The sequence below is a fragment of the Bos mutus genome, chromosome 22, assembly GCF_027580195.1.
Source record: "Bos mutus isolate GX-2022 chromosome 22, NWIPB_WYAK_1.1, whole genome shotgun sequence".
Taxonomy (NCBI): Eukaryota; Metazoa; Chordata; class Mammalia; order Artiodactyla; family Bovidae; genus Bos; species Bos mutus.
In genome coordinates this window covers 68,607,456-68,620,490 of record NC_091638.1, presented here as the reverse complement: position 1 = coordinate 68,620,490, position 13,035 = coordinate 68,607,456, and the positions used below count along the sequence as shown (strand labels likewise).

At 54.9% G+C, this 13,035-nt stretch overlaps 1 protein-coding gene across 2 annotated transcripts; it reads left to right on the top strand.

The window, feature by feature from the left end:
• Nucleotides 1-3,565: 3,565 nt before the first annotated feature.
• PPP2R5B (protein phosphatase 2 regulatory subunit B'beta) lies at nucleotides 3,566-13,031 on the top strand. Of its 2 annotated transcripts, none has more exons than XM_070359291.1 (14): nucleotides 3,566-4,276; nucleotides 4,716-5,190; nucleotides 5,974-6,170; nucleotides 6,752-6,853; nucleotides 7,013-7,105; nucleotides 7,232-7,362; nucleotides 8,523-8,582; nucleotides 8,686-8,794; nucleotides 9,340-9,393; nucleotides 9,726-9,776; nucleotides 9,900-10,019; nucleotides 11,123-11,250; nucleotides 11,515-11,616; nucleotides 12,242-13,031. In XM_070359291.1, exons 2-14 carry the CDS (start codon nucleotides 4,992-4,994, stop codon nucleotides 12,384-12,386), a joined length of 1,491 nt encoding a protein of 496 aa, XP_070215392.1. In that variant the 5' UTR covers nucleotides 3,566-4,276; nucleotides 4,716-4,991; the 3' UTR covers nucleotides 12,387-13,031. The 2 variants fall into 2 exon arrangements, with proteins under 2 accessions (XP_070215392.1, XP_070215393.1); XM_070359292.1 differs by having other exon boundaries at nucleotides 3,571-4,276; nucleotides 5,105-5,190.
• The last annotated feature ends 4 nt before the right edge of the window (nucleotides 13,032-13,035 follow it).

Genomic DNA, 13,035 nt, shown 5'->3' with positions numbered 1-13,035 from the left:
TGCTTTTCTCTGTATGGGGAGATGCAAGAGTCTGGCCTCACTGAAATCATCCCTTTCCTGTGCACCTCAGCTATCTAGGGCCAGTATCTTGTGCTTTTCACTTCCTGAGTTCCTCAGTGCTCAGCGTGGGGAGTGGCTGCAATCTGATGGCCGTTATGTCTCAAGTATTTTTCTCTTTCCTGAGTGCCCTTAGGGCTCAGGAATTCACATTTGGAGACTGGGAATCCTGATGACTGTGACATCCTTGCTGACTGACATGGCAGGAAATACGCCATTTCTCAGGTTGGATCCCTGGTCTGGGAAGATCCCACATGCCGCAGAGCAACTAAGCCAGTGCACCCCAGTTACTGAGCCCGTGCGCGGCAACTACTGAAGCCCGAGCATCTAGAACCCGTGCTCCACAACAAGAGAAGCCACCGCAATGAGAAGCCTGCGCACACAGTGCAGAGTAGCCCCCACTGGCCACAACCAGAGAACGCCCATGGGCAGTAACAAAAACCCAGCACAGCCATAGCTGTAGCCCATCAGGCTCCTCTGTCCATGGAATTCTCCAGGCAAGAATACTGGAGTGTGTCAGTTCAGTTCAGTCGCTCAGGGTTTCCATTGTTTCTCCATCTATTTTCCACGAAGTGATAGGACTGGATGCCATGATCTTAGTTTTCTGAATGTGGAGTTTTAAGCCAGCTTCTTAACTCCTCTTTCACCTTTATCAAGAGACTCTTAAGTTCCTCTTTGCTTTCTGCCATTAGGGTGGTGTCATCTGAATATCCGGAGAAGGCAATGGCACCCCACTCCAGTACTCTTGCCTGGAAAATCCCACGGATGGAGGAGCCTGGTCGGCTGCAGTCTGTGGGGTCGAGAAGAGTCGGACATGACTAAGCGACTTCACTTTCACTTTCCACTTTCATGCATTGGAGAAGGAAATGACACCCCACTCCAGTGTTCTTGCCTGGAGAATCCCAGGGACGGGGGAGCCTGGTAGGCTACCGTCTATGGGGTCGCACAGAGTCGGACATGACTTAGCAGCAGCAGCAGTAGCATCTGAATATCTGAGGTTATTGATGTTTCTCCTGGCAATTTTGATTCCAGCTTGAACTTCTTCCAGCCCAGCATTTCGCCTGATGTACTCTGCATGTAAGTTAAATAAGCAGGGTGACAACATACAGCCTTGACGTACCCTTTCCCCAATTTTGAACTAAGTCTGTTGTTCCATGTCTGGTTCTAACTGTTGCTTCTTGACCTGCATACAGGTTTCTCAAGAGGCAGGTAAGGTGGTCTAGTATTTCCATCTCTTTAAGAATTTCCTATAGTTTGTTCCACACAGTCAAAGACTTCAGTGTAGTTAATGAAGCAGATGTTTTTCTGGAATTCTCTTGCTTTTTCTATGATCCAACAGATGTTGGCAATTTGATCTCTGGTTCCTCTGCCTTTTCTAAAGCCACCTTGAACATCTGGAAGGTCTCAGTTCACACACTGTTGAAGCCCAACTTGAAGGATTTTGAGCGTTACCTTGCTGGCATGTAAAATGAGCACAATTGTGCAGTAGTGTGAACATTCTTTGGCATTGCCCTTTCTGGGGATTGGAATGAAAACTGACCTTTTCCAGTCCTGTGGCCACTGCTGAGTTTTCCAAATCTGCTGACATATTGAGTGCAGCACTTCAAAGCATCATCTTTTAGGATTTGAAATAGCTCAGCTGGAATTCCATCACCTCCACTAGCTTTGTTCATAGTAATGCTTCCTAAGGCCCAGTTGATTTCACACTCCAAGATGTCTGGCTCTAGGTGAGTGATCACACCATCGTGTACAACTAATCTCCTGAACCTTTCATCTTGCAAAACCGATATTCTATACTCGTTAAACAGCAACACCAAAATGAGTGAATTTTGTGGTGTGTTAATAATATCTCAGTAAACATGATTTTAAAAATAATTTTCAGGCTTCCCTGGTGGCTCAGTGCTAAAGAAACTCCCTGCCAATGCAGGAGACATCAGTTCAATCCCTGATTTAGGAAGATTCCACATGCCTTGGAGTGACTAAGCCCTGTGCACCACAACTATTGAGCCTGTGCTCTAGAGCCTGGGAGCCACAACTGCTGAGCCCATGTGCCACAACTACTGAAGCCCTTGCTCTAGAGTCCGTGCTCTGCAACAAGAGAAGCCACCATGATAAGAAGCCCTTGCACTTAAACTGTTTATAGAGAGTAGTCCCTGCTTGCGACAACTAAAGAAAAGCCTGCACAACAAGGAAGACCCAGGACAACCGAAAATAAATATTTAAAAATTATTTTAAAAGTCTTTTTCAACTCTCCAACAGCCATGTAACATTGTATCTATTTTGAAATGCAGTTCAAAGGCTATTTCTTGCAGGAAATCTTATGTGTGTCTTCTACTCTTCAGTGCCCCAGTCCTCAATCTGAGGGTTGTACAAAGCACCAACCTTCCATGGCCACTCTGGCCTGGAGACCCTCAGAGTCCAGAGCACTGGGCCGGGGACCTGGGCTGGGGGTCTGGAATTGGTGTGCTCCTGACTTAGGCTGGGAGGTGGGAGCCTGGGCTGCGGTCCTGGATTTTGATGGCAGGATATGTAATCTTGGGCAAAGCACTTCTCCTCTCCACTCCTCGGGGTCCTCATCTGGTTGTAGAAGGTTTGGTGGGCCTCCCCTCCCCCAGCTTTTTCTGTAGGGGTGTTGGAGAAGCTTCATCTCCTAAGCCTGGGAGGTGGGCAAGGAGGAGAGTATGGGCTTCCATTTGACAGATGAAGTCACAAGGGCCAGACGGACAGGCCTACCGAGCAAAGGATTCTGCTCTGGATCTCAGCCTGGCTAAACTGCAGCCTTTGCTTTTCATTGCTCCGGTAGGTGGGCACCCTTTGGGCACCCAGGCTCCCTCTGCAGCAGGTAAGGTGGCTGGGTGGTTCCAAGGCAGCAGAGTGGCCAAGAAGGCCTAGGGCAGGATGAGGAAGACTCTGTAAAGGACCCCAGCCCCTCCCTGACTTCATCGCCAGGTTCCATTGCCCATTCCTGGTGCTCCATGGACCAGTTGTTCATTTGGGCGGAACTTTTGGGTGGAGATTTCGCAGTATAGGGTAGGAGATGAAGTCCAGGAGAATGAAGGGTGTTGGGGTCCAGGGTGCTAGGAAAGGGGCCCAGGACTACAAACCAGGAACTTTTGGCAGGAATGCCAAACTCCTGGAATTCCACCTGTGCCTTGGAGTCCCTGCAGCAGGGTTTTGAACAAGAGACCCCAGGAGCACATCTTAGGTCCCAGAGAGGCTGGGAGTTCCATCCAGAGAGGCTAGCTTGCTGGGGTGGTGTGGCAGCACCAGGGAGCACCTCCAGCTCTGATGCTTTGCCACTCCTAGGCTGGCCCTTTAAATCCAGACGATGATGTCACCTTAAACAGCAAGGGAGGGGAGGGGGACTGCAGGCTGAGGAAGGACTTCATTTCCCAGCAGCCTTGGAGGCACCACACCCCTCCCAGCAGGCACTGACTCACTGCAGACTATTAACCAGTCCAGTGCCATTTTCTACTGGTGTTTTAAAGTGTCCGGCCATTCTGGAGTGAGAGTGGCCTTCCCTTGTGGGTGGAATGCCTGGGGCACAGATGGAGCAGGGCAAATCTTTGGGTGTGACAGAGGATTGGGCCTCTTTGCTGCCAGAGTCCTGGCATCGCCCCCAGCGTCCTGGTGCAGACTCCTGAGTCGTCCTCTCTCCGTGTGCACTCTCCCTTCCAGAGCCCAGGAGCCCAGCCCCAGTTGGACCCCGTCCCACTCTGCTTCAGTCTTGTCCCCTGGTGCCCGCAGGGATTACCCCTTCGGTCAGGCAGCCGCTTTAATTAGTGCAGGGACTACATCTCCCAGCTGCCCCCGGCGGGAACTTCCTGACGCAGCCCCCCTCCCCCGCCCCCCAAACCCGCGGGGATGTGCGGGCCGACTGGGGGAGGTGACTTGATGTCATCGTGAGAAGCTGGGTGGCGGGTGCCGGTGCGCACAGAGCCGGGGCTCCCGCGGTGCCGCGCGGGTCAGATCCCCCGACTTGAGGAGAGGTCTGCGCGCTGCCCCGGCCAGCCCGGAGCCCGCCGGGCGCCCGCGCCCCGACTTGGGGCTGAGTTGGGGGCATGCTCCGGCCCCCCCGGAGCCGGAGAGAGAACCCAGGAGCGCCGCCGCCCAGCGCCAGCGCCCCGAACCGAACCGCTGCGAAGGAGCCCTGAGCAGCTGCTGCCCTCCCCATAGGCAGCCCCTGGAAGGCCGTGACCTAAGTCTGGGCATCTGAGAAGTGAGTGTACCCCCATTGGGAGGCAGATGAGATTTGGGGGTGAGGAAGGAGAAACTGAGGTTGGGGAGGGCGCCGGGTTGTAGGAGGGGGGTGGCATGGGGATAGGGCCCCCATTCTTGGAAGAGTCCCTGGTGACCCTGATTAGTGGAGCAGGAACAGGGTCCCCATTCTCTTAGGGGCCAGGGATGAGGGCCAAGGTCCCCATTCTAGATAGGGTCTGGCTTGGGGGAGAGGCCCTATTTTGAGGGGGTTGTTTTAGAGCCTGGGGCCTTTATGTCTGGGACAAGGGAGGCACCTGCACCTCGTTTAGGGTCTGGGCCAGGGTCGAAAGGCAGGAAGATGGGCTGTCAGCGGCAGCCCCACAGGCTGTCCTGAAAGAACTGACAGGCTCTCTGTCTCTTTCTTGCCGACCTCTCTGCCCTGACTTCTTTTTCAAAAGAGCCAGGCTGGGAATCCTAGCTGGACTCTTCGGACCCTCAGGAAGGACCTGAAACCTGAGCCATCCTCCTCTCTACCGTGCTTGCCCCCCAGGACTGGGCAGTTGCCAAAGGTCCTGGGGGGGGGTCCCAGGACTGTGGTTGTGCCCACCCCATCCCCCCCACCTCCCGCAGCGCACAGGATGGGCCCAAGTTAGTCAACCCAGCCTCACTCAGCATCTTGCAGCCCCAGAGGGAACCTCAGGGGCTCTGAAGGCTTGACCCACCGCCTAGCCGCCATGGAGACAAAGCTACCCCCAGCGAGCACCCCCACCAGCCCCTCTTCCCCGGGGCTGTCCCCTGTGCCCCCACCCGACAAGGTGGACGGCTTCTCCCGCCGTTCCCTCCGCAGGGCCCGGCCCCGGCGGTCCCACAGCTCCTCACAGTTCCGCTATCAGAGCAACCAGCAAGAACTCACTCCACTGCCCCTGCTCAAAGGTGAGCCCGGCTGCTGGCCGCGAGGGGACCTGAGTCCTGGAGTGGGCCAGCGAGCCTTGGGGGTGGGGGAGTGAGAAGCAGCTGGCAGCTGTGATCCGACGGAGTCTGGATGGCCCCTTCCGAGCAAGGGACTCCACCACCTGAGCTGACCCCCACCCCCCAGCCCTCTCGCCCTCTGTGCTGACGCATGGCCTGACTGGCCTGTCATCCTTGGAGGTGGGGCATCTGGAGGTGGTGCCACCCTGGGGGGCAGACCAGGGCTAAGGGTGGGGCCTACAGCCTGGGTTCCAGGAAGCCACTAGCAGCCTGGCTGCTGCCAGGGTCCTGGAGCAGGTGCTCAGCATGGCTCCCTGCAATCACGGTGTTGTCCCCCCACCTCTGGGTACAGGGCCCCACTAGCTGAGGCAGAGGGCACCCGGGAGACTCCTAGTCCTGGCTCTTCTCCCCACTTCTGGCTCTTAGAACAGAGTGATACCTAGGAGAGGGAGGCCGTGGCTGCTGGGGGCACCTGTGGAAGGCCCAGGAGTCCAGGGTCTGTAACCATGCTTTCCAGTCAGGCCGCCGTGTTCTCTGGGCCTCAGTTAGGATGAAGAGATGAAGCTCCTTTACCTCACAAGGATGGAGGGTGGGACAGAAGTGGTTTACTTTCTGCAAGGAGTGGGAGATGGCCCAGAAGCATGGGGCATGGGGGCAGAGGAGCCTGCCCTAGGGATTAGGAAGGCCTGCCCCTGCCCAGAGCTGCAGCAGCTGGGGCCCAGGCTCAGACCCCTCCTCCCTCCCCAGATGTGCCAGCCTCTGAGCTGCACGAGCTGCTGAGCCGGAAGCTGGCCCAGTGTGGGGTGATGTTTGACTTCTTGGACTGTGTGGCTGACCTGAAGGGGAAGGAGGTGAAGCGGGCGGCACTCAATGAGCTGGTGGAGTGCGTGGGGAGCACCCGGGGGGTCCTCATTGAGCCTGTCTACCCAGACATCATCCGCATGGTGAGCACCTTGGTGTGCATGGGAACCCTACTGCCTGCCCGTGGAGCTCCCGGGCAGAGAATAAACCCATACACTGGCTTGGCCTTAGGGCCCATGTCTTCCCGCCTGACCCGTCTCCCAGCCCCACTCCTGCCCAGCACTCTGCCAGTGTGGGTCCCTCAGTGCCCCCTGGGCTTGTCCCACCCTGCTCTTTTGCTTACGCTCTCCTGAGGCCTGGTGTGCATTCCACACGTTCCTTGTGCCATGGCCTAGCTCATCTGCTGCTTCTTCCATGAAGCCTCTCTCAGTACTCAAACTAGAAATCTCCCCTTTACTGCTTAGAAAGTCCGTAGACCTTACCATTTTCCATCTTGTCTTCCCTGCTGGCCTGCACCTGGTAGAGGGTGGGGATGTGTCTCATCTGCCCCTCAGTCCCCAACCCCAAGCCCAGGTCTTCCATGAACTAGATGTTTAGGCAGTGATTACAAAGGAGGGAACTGCTTGCTGAGGCAGGTGCTGAGGCCCGTTAGACTCTGGATGAGGGATGTCCTAGCTTCTGCCTCAGGGGGTTCTTCCTTAAAGAACCCTGACCTGCCCCTCAGATCTCAGTGAATATCTTTCGGACGCTGCCGCCCAGTGAGAACCCTGAATTTGACCCTGAAGAGGATGAGCCCAACCTTGAGCCTTCCTGGCCACATCTTCAGGTAGGCAGGCTGGGGAAGACAGGGATATGAGTTTCAGAAGAGACCCGAGGAGGGGGTAGAGGGTCTCTTGAGATCCTGGACTGTTGGCTGAGGGCCACAGGGCAGGATGAAGGGGAAGGCAGTTCCTGAACTCACCGTGTTGTCTGTCCCCTCCTCCAGCTGGTATATGAGTTTTTCCTGCGTTTCTTGGAGAGCCCAGACTTCCAGCCCTCTGTGGCCAAGAGATATGTGGATCAAAAGTTTGTCTTGATGGTGAAGTGGGGAACCCGGGCCGGGTGGTGTCATGGGGCAGGGGCAGGCTCTCTGTGGGGGCGTGGGGATAGGATGGAAGTAGCCTGGCTTGGTCTCTTTCCTAACCCCTGATCCCGGCACCCACAGCTCCTGGAGCTGTTTGATAGCGAGGACCCCCGGGAGCGTGAGTACCTCAAGACCATCTTGCACCGGGTCTACGGCAAGTTCCTGGGGCTCCGGGCCTACATCCGCAAACAGTGCAGCCATATCTTCCTCCGGTGGGTGCCTGCTGCCTGCCCTGCTGAAACCTAGGGAGGGAGCGGGGAGAGCTGTGGGAAGAAGACAGAGGCAAAGGCTTCTGGGCTAGGGGACCCTGTAGAACTATGGTTTATTGAGTTTTTTCTTGGCAGCATGTACTGCTGCCAGTAGTACTGCTTATACAAACCCTGTGAGATCAACAGAGAAAGGGTATTTATTTCTGTTTTACAGATGAAAAATAGAGGCTGAGAGATGAAATGGTTGCAGGGACTAGGTCAGTTCAGGGGGCCTAGGATCTAAATCTTTTGATCTTTGTTGTACCAGGCCATAGGACCCAAAGAAAGGGATTCTTTCTGTAAATATGTATTGAGCACCAATGCCTACTTGGCATCAGGGGCCCATATGGCCTTGTAGTTGAGACTGGCTCTTGAACTCGATGGCCTGTGTTTGAGTTTGGTTCAAATATTTGGGTGAATTTGGGCAAAATATTTAAGCTCTTTCCTAGCTTCCTCGTCTCTAGAATGAGAATGATAAGTATACTAACACAGAGACAGTTGTCAAGATGAAAGGAGGCAATGCCTTCGATCACTGTAACTCCCGGACGAAGACTAGAACTCTGAAACCTTAGCTCTTATTGTTATTAGCTATGAAATAGGTGAGGAATGATCCCTGTCCTCCAGGAGCTCAGGGTATTAGATCCCTTGCTTATTAACTTTAGGGCAAGTTTGACTGAGCTGCTGAGCCCTGATTTCTTCATCTGTTTGATGGATCTAATAAGCTCTACCTCTTGGGATAGTTTTGAGAAACACGTAGCCCAGAATAGACACTGTCATTCTTTCAGTTGACTGGCATGAAGAGTGAAGGACTCAGGCTGAGTGCCTGTGGACTGGATGGGGACCAAGTAATGAGCGTTAGGGTCTGGCAGACGGTGCTTCACAGAAGAGAGTTTTGAGCTGGGACCCAGAGTGGCAGTGGTGGCTGGGCTGAGAGGGTGATGTAGAAGTGGGTGTGGATCTCAGTGGGCCCGGTTTGGTGTTTGGGGAAGAGAGCACAGCCTCTGGGTTGGGAGAGAGCTGGGTTAATGTGCAGGGCTGGGGTGGGTAGGCAGGGTGGTTGAGAGGAGGGTCGGGTCTGCTCCGATTGCCTTGAACTCTTGTGCATCCTTCTCTTCCTCTCAAAGATTCATCTATGAATTCGAGCACTTCAATGGCGTTGCTGAGCTGCTGGAGATCTTAGGAAGGTGACTCTCTCGGGGCCTCAGCTGGACCATCTGGAGGATTCTGGGAGGAAGGATGGAGGCCCAGTCATCCCAACCCTCTTCATCTCTTCTGTCCCCTCCTCAGCATCATCAATGGCTTTGCACTGCCCCTGAAGACTGAGCACAAGCAGTTCCTGGTTCGAGTCCTGATTCCCCTGCACTCTGTCAAGTCGCTGTCTGTCTTTCATGCCCAGGTAAGGCCCAGGCCTGGCCCTGCCATGGTGGAGAGGTCCTGAGGGTCAGGGCAGCCACCGGACTGGCAGGGTCAGCCTGACACTCTGACTCCAGGCACTCTAAAGCATGAACTCATGGGATCCTCTCTCACCTTTTTCTTGACTAATTCTCTTCCATCTACCTTAGAGAATCCCCACGATCCTTTCAGGCCGATCTTAGACATCAGCTCTCTGAAGGCTTCCCAGCCCCCTCCCTCTTAACCTGCTCTGGGCAGGATTAAGCTCTCCTCTTTCTATATTCCCGTAGATCATGGTACAGATTGTGGTTATGGAACCTTTTATAAAATTTATAAGGATTGGTTTGCTGAATATTTCCCCTGTAGGGTCATTATTGTGTCCCTACACATCAAACACGGTGCCTGGTATGTCCTAGGTGGCCAGTAAATGCTTGGTGAATGAGCGAAGAGTAAGTGAGCAAATATCTGGTGCCCTGTCCCGGTCCCCTCTGACCCTGTGCTCTTTCTCTCTGCCTACCCCTCCACCACCCTACCCCCGCTGCCTTGCAGCTGGCATACTGTGTGGTGCAGTTCCTGGAGAAGGATGCAACCCTGACAGAGCATGTGAGTACCTCTGGTGTGTGTGCTAAATTGCTTCAGTCTCGTCCGACTCTTTGTGGCCCTATAGACTGTAGCCCGCCAGGCTCCTCTGTCCTTGGGATTCTCCAGGCAAGAATACTGGAGTGGGTTGTCATGCCCTCCTCCAGGGGATCTTCCCAACCCAGGGATTGAACCCACGTCTTGTGCGTCTCCTGCATTGCAGGTGGATTCTTTACCACTGAGCCCCCAGGGAAGCCCTCAAGTACCTCTGGTGGGGGAGGCAACCTGGCGTCCTGGCAGGCCACCCTGGGGCCAACCCTGGCAGGCCTGACTCCTTTCTGCCTCAACTCCCACAGGTGATCCGGGGGCTGCTCAAATACTGGCCAAAAACCTGTACCCAGAAAGAGGTATGAAGAAGGGCTCTGGTGTCCACTGCAGGGAGGCTGGGAAGGCTTGGCTTCCGGAAGGCAGTTGGGTGTATGTCGGGGGAGATGGGAACCATCGCCCCTGTGTCCCTGCCCCCACCCCAGGTGATGTTTCTGGGGGAGATGGAGGAGATTCTGGATGTTATCGAGCCCTCGCAGTTCGTGAAGATCCAGGAGCCCCTCTTCAAGCAGGTGGCCCGCTGTGTGTCCAGCCCCCACTTCCAGGTACAGGTGGGGACAGGTGGGGTAAGAGCCAGGGTACGGACTGGAAGGTTGGCAGGTTGACCTCACACAGCTTCCTCTGCCCTCAGTTTCTCCTCTGGACCTTCCTGGGTCTGATAATGTGGAGATGCTGGACTCAGGGTCAGGAGACCTCGCAAATCACTTCACCACTCTGAGTTGGATTAAGCTTCCTTGTCTGTAGAATGGGCCAACTGGGTGGAGAGGAGAACTGAAGAGATGGTAGCACAAACACATCTGGTAAACTGGAATGGATGTTTACCAGACGTCCCTGAATGGGATGGGTGGTTGTCATCACTTTCCCCCTTTCTTAGTGGCCTTAAATTTCATTAGCCTCTCAGAGACCAGCAAGGCTTCCCCACTCCATCCAGGCTGGATGTAACCAGTGTTCTCCTACATGTGTACGCAGACTTTCATTTTTATAAGCCGTAACCTGGTGGTCGGAGAAGGCACTGGCACCCCACTCCAGTACTCTTGCCGGAAAATCCCACAGACAGAGCCACCTGGTAGGCTGCTGTCCATGGGGTCGCTAAGAGTAGGACACAACTGAGCAACTTCACTTTCACTTTTCACTTTCATGCATTGGAGAAGGAAATGGCAACCCACTCCAGTGTTCTTGCCTGGAGAATCCCAGGGATGGGGGAGCCTGGTGGGCTGCCGTCTCTGGTGTTGCACAGAGTCGGACACGACTGAAGCAACTTAGCAGCAGCAGCAGCAACCTGGTGGTTGTCAATTTTTCTCACAGTGACTCTGGCACTTCAGTTTACTAAATACCTCATATAATTCTTATAACAGCTGTATGGAGGTAGCTATTATTAGCCCCAATTTACAGATTTGAAAACTGAGGCTGAGAAGTAAATTGCCTTTCCCAAAGTCATGTGGCCAGTGTGTAGTGGAGCCAGGATTCACCTTTGAGCATTGGACTCCAAATCCAATGTTCTTTGCACCTCACCACGTTGGTCAGATGAACCCTGAAGATGGGGTGTAAGGAGGACAGCGTGCCCTGGGTTTGGGGCTGGGTCTGATTCTGGGATGGGCACCTGCAGGGAAGCCACTGAGGCGCTTACTCTGCCATCTTGCTGCCCCAGGTTGCAGAGCGGGCTCTGTATTTCTGGAACAATGAGTATATCCTGAGCCTCATTGAGGACAATTGCCACACTGTGCTGCCTGCTGTGTTTGGGACCCTCTACCAAGTCTCCAAGGAGCACTGGAATCAGTGAGTGCCCAGGCTTTGACCTGACCCACAGAGGCTGGGGCAGGGCCAGCCAGTCCAGAACTGGGGTTACTCCTAGCTGGAGAGGATCAGGGAAGGCATCTGAAGGTGGCGGAGGGGTGGTGAAAGGGGAAGGAGAAGGGTAGTGCTTGTGGTGTTCAGGGCTGCAGGCTGTTTGGGACACAGAGATAGGCAGAATGCTGGAGTGGGAGGTGGGACCCAACTGAAATTGCTCTCATCTCTCACCTTGTCCTTGTCCCTGCCAAGAACCATTGTGTCTCTGATCTACAATGTGCTCAAGACCTTCATGGAGATGAATGGGAAGCTGTTTGATGAGCTCACGGCCTCCTACAAGCTGGAAAAGCAGCAGTGAGTGCTGAGAGGCTGGGCATGGAGGGAGAGGGGAGAAAAGCAGGAAAAGGACCAGCCCCTAAGGGTTGGAGGGAACCTAAAAGGACAACCCATATCCCATCTGGTCAGATGTTTAAAGTCTCTCCCTAAGGTCTTGTCACGTGCTGGGCCATCTGTGCCCAGCTTTCCACTGCATCCTCCAATTATCCTCCCAAGTACTTCCTCCTAGTATGGAGGTTACTGGTGGCTCAGTGGTAAAGAATCTGCCTGCCAATGCAGGAGATGCAGGTTTGATCCCTGGGTCAGATAGATCCCCTGGAGAAGGAAATAGCTACCCACTCCAGTATTCTTGCCTGGAAAATCCCATGGCTAGGGAAGCCTGGTGGGCTACAGTACATGGGGTTGCAAAAGAGTTGGACATGACTTAGCAACTAAACAACATAACAACAGCCCCTCAGGCGGGGCCTCTCAGGGCCAGGCTGATCCACCTACTCCATGACCATGGGTGGGACCCATCTCTCCTTGGTGTTTTCTTCCCAAGTGGAAGATTCCCACTGAGTTTCTTTGCAGGTAGGGTAGTGGTGAGGGAGTTAGATTGCAGTTGGAGCTCCAGGAAGGGGACTGCCTCTCCCTCTCTCCCCAGGGAGCAGCAGAAGGCCCGGGAACGTCAGGAGCTGTGGCAAGGCCTGGAGGAGCTACGGCTACGCCGGTTACAGGGGACCCAGGGGGCCAAAGAGGCCCCGCTGCAGCGGCTTACACCCCAGGTCACCGGTGGAGGTCAGAGCTAAAGATCCCCAGAAGGGGAGGAGCTAAACCCAGAGCTATCAGTCCCTCCACCCTCCCTCCTGCCCAGGGGCCCAGAGAGATACACACCTGCTCCTGGCCTTGCCAGTGGGGGCTTGGAGGGCTCTCTGCCTGGCCCAGCGTGGGCAGTTTCCTCTGGGGGGAGAGGAGGAGAGATGGTGGTCCTGGCAACAGAACTCTCAGGCCCTCCTGGCAGGACTGGACCAGGGTACATTTGATCAGGAAGCGGCCATCGGGGACTGCCCTGCCCCACAAAGCTGGGCTCCAGACTGCAGGCAGGTTCCCAACCCCCGCTCCCAGCCTAGGGCAAGGGGACGCAGCCCCTCGCCTGCCCCACCTTGTGCCAGCGCAAGGTCCTTCCTCACCCCACCATGGGATCCATGGTCTATTTATTCTCCCCCAGCTCCCCTGCAACACAGACATTATCCTGGGCCTGGGGCACCCTCCTCCCCTCTCCTCCCTGGCCCTGTACATCCTTGTCCCCTTTTTATTTATTGGGCAGGGGGAGGGGTAAGGGCACAGGCAGAAAGAAGATTCCCTGTGTCCTGGGACAAGGGGGGTGGTCACAGTAACTGTGGTCTGTTCCCCTTTCCATGGCTGGGGGTAGATTTAATAAAGAGAGAAACTCACGAT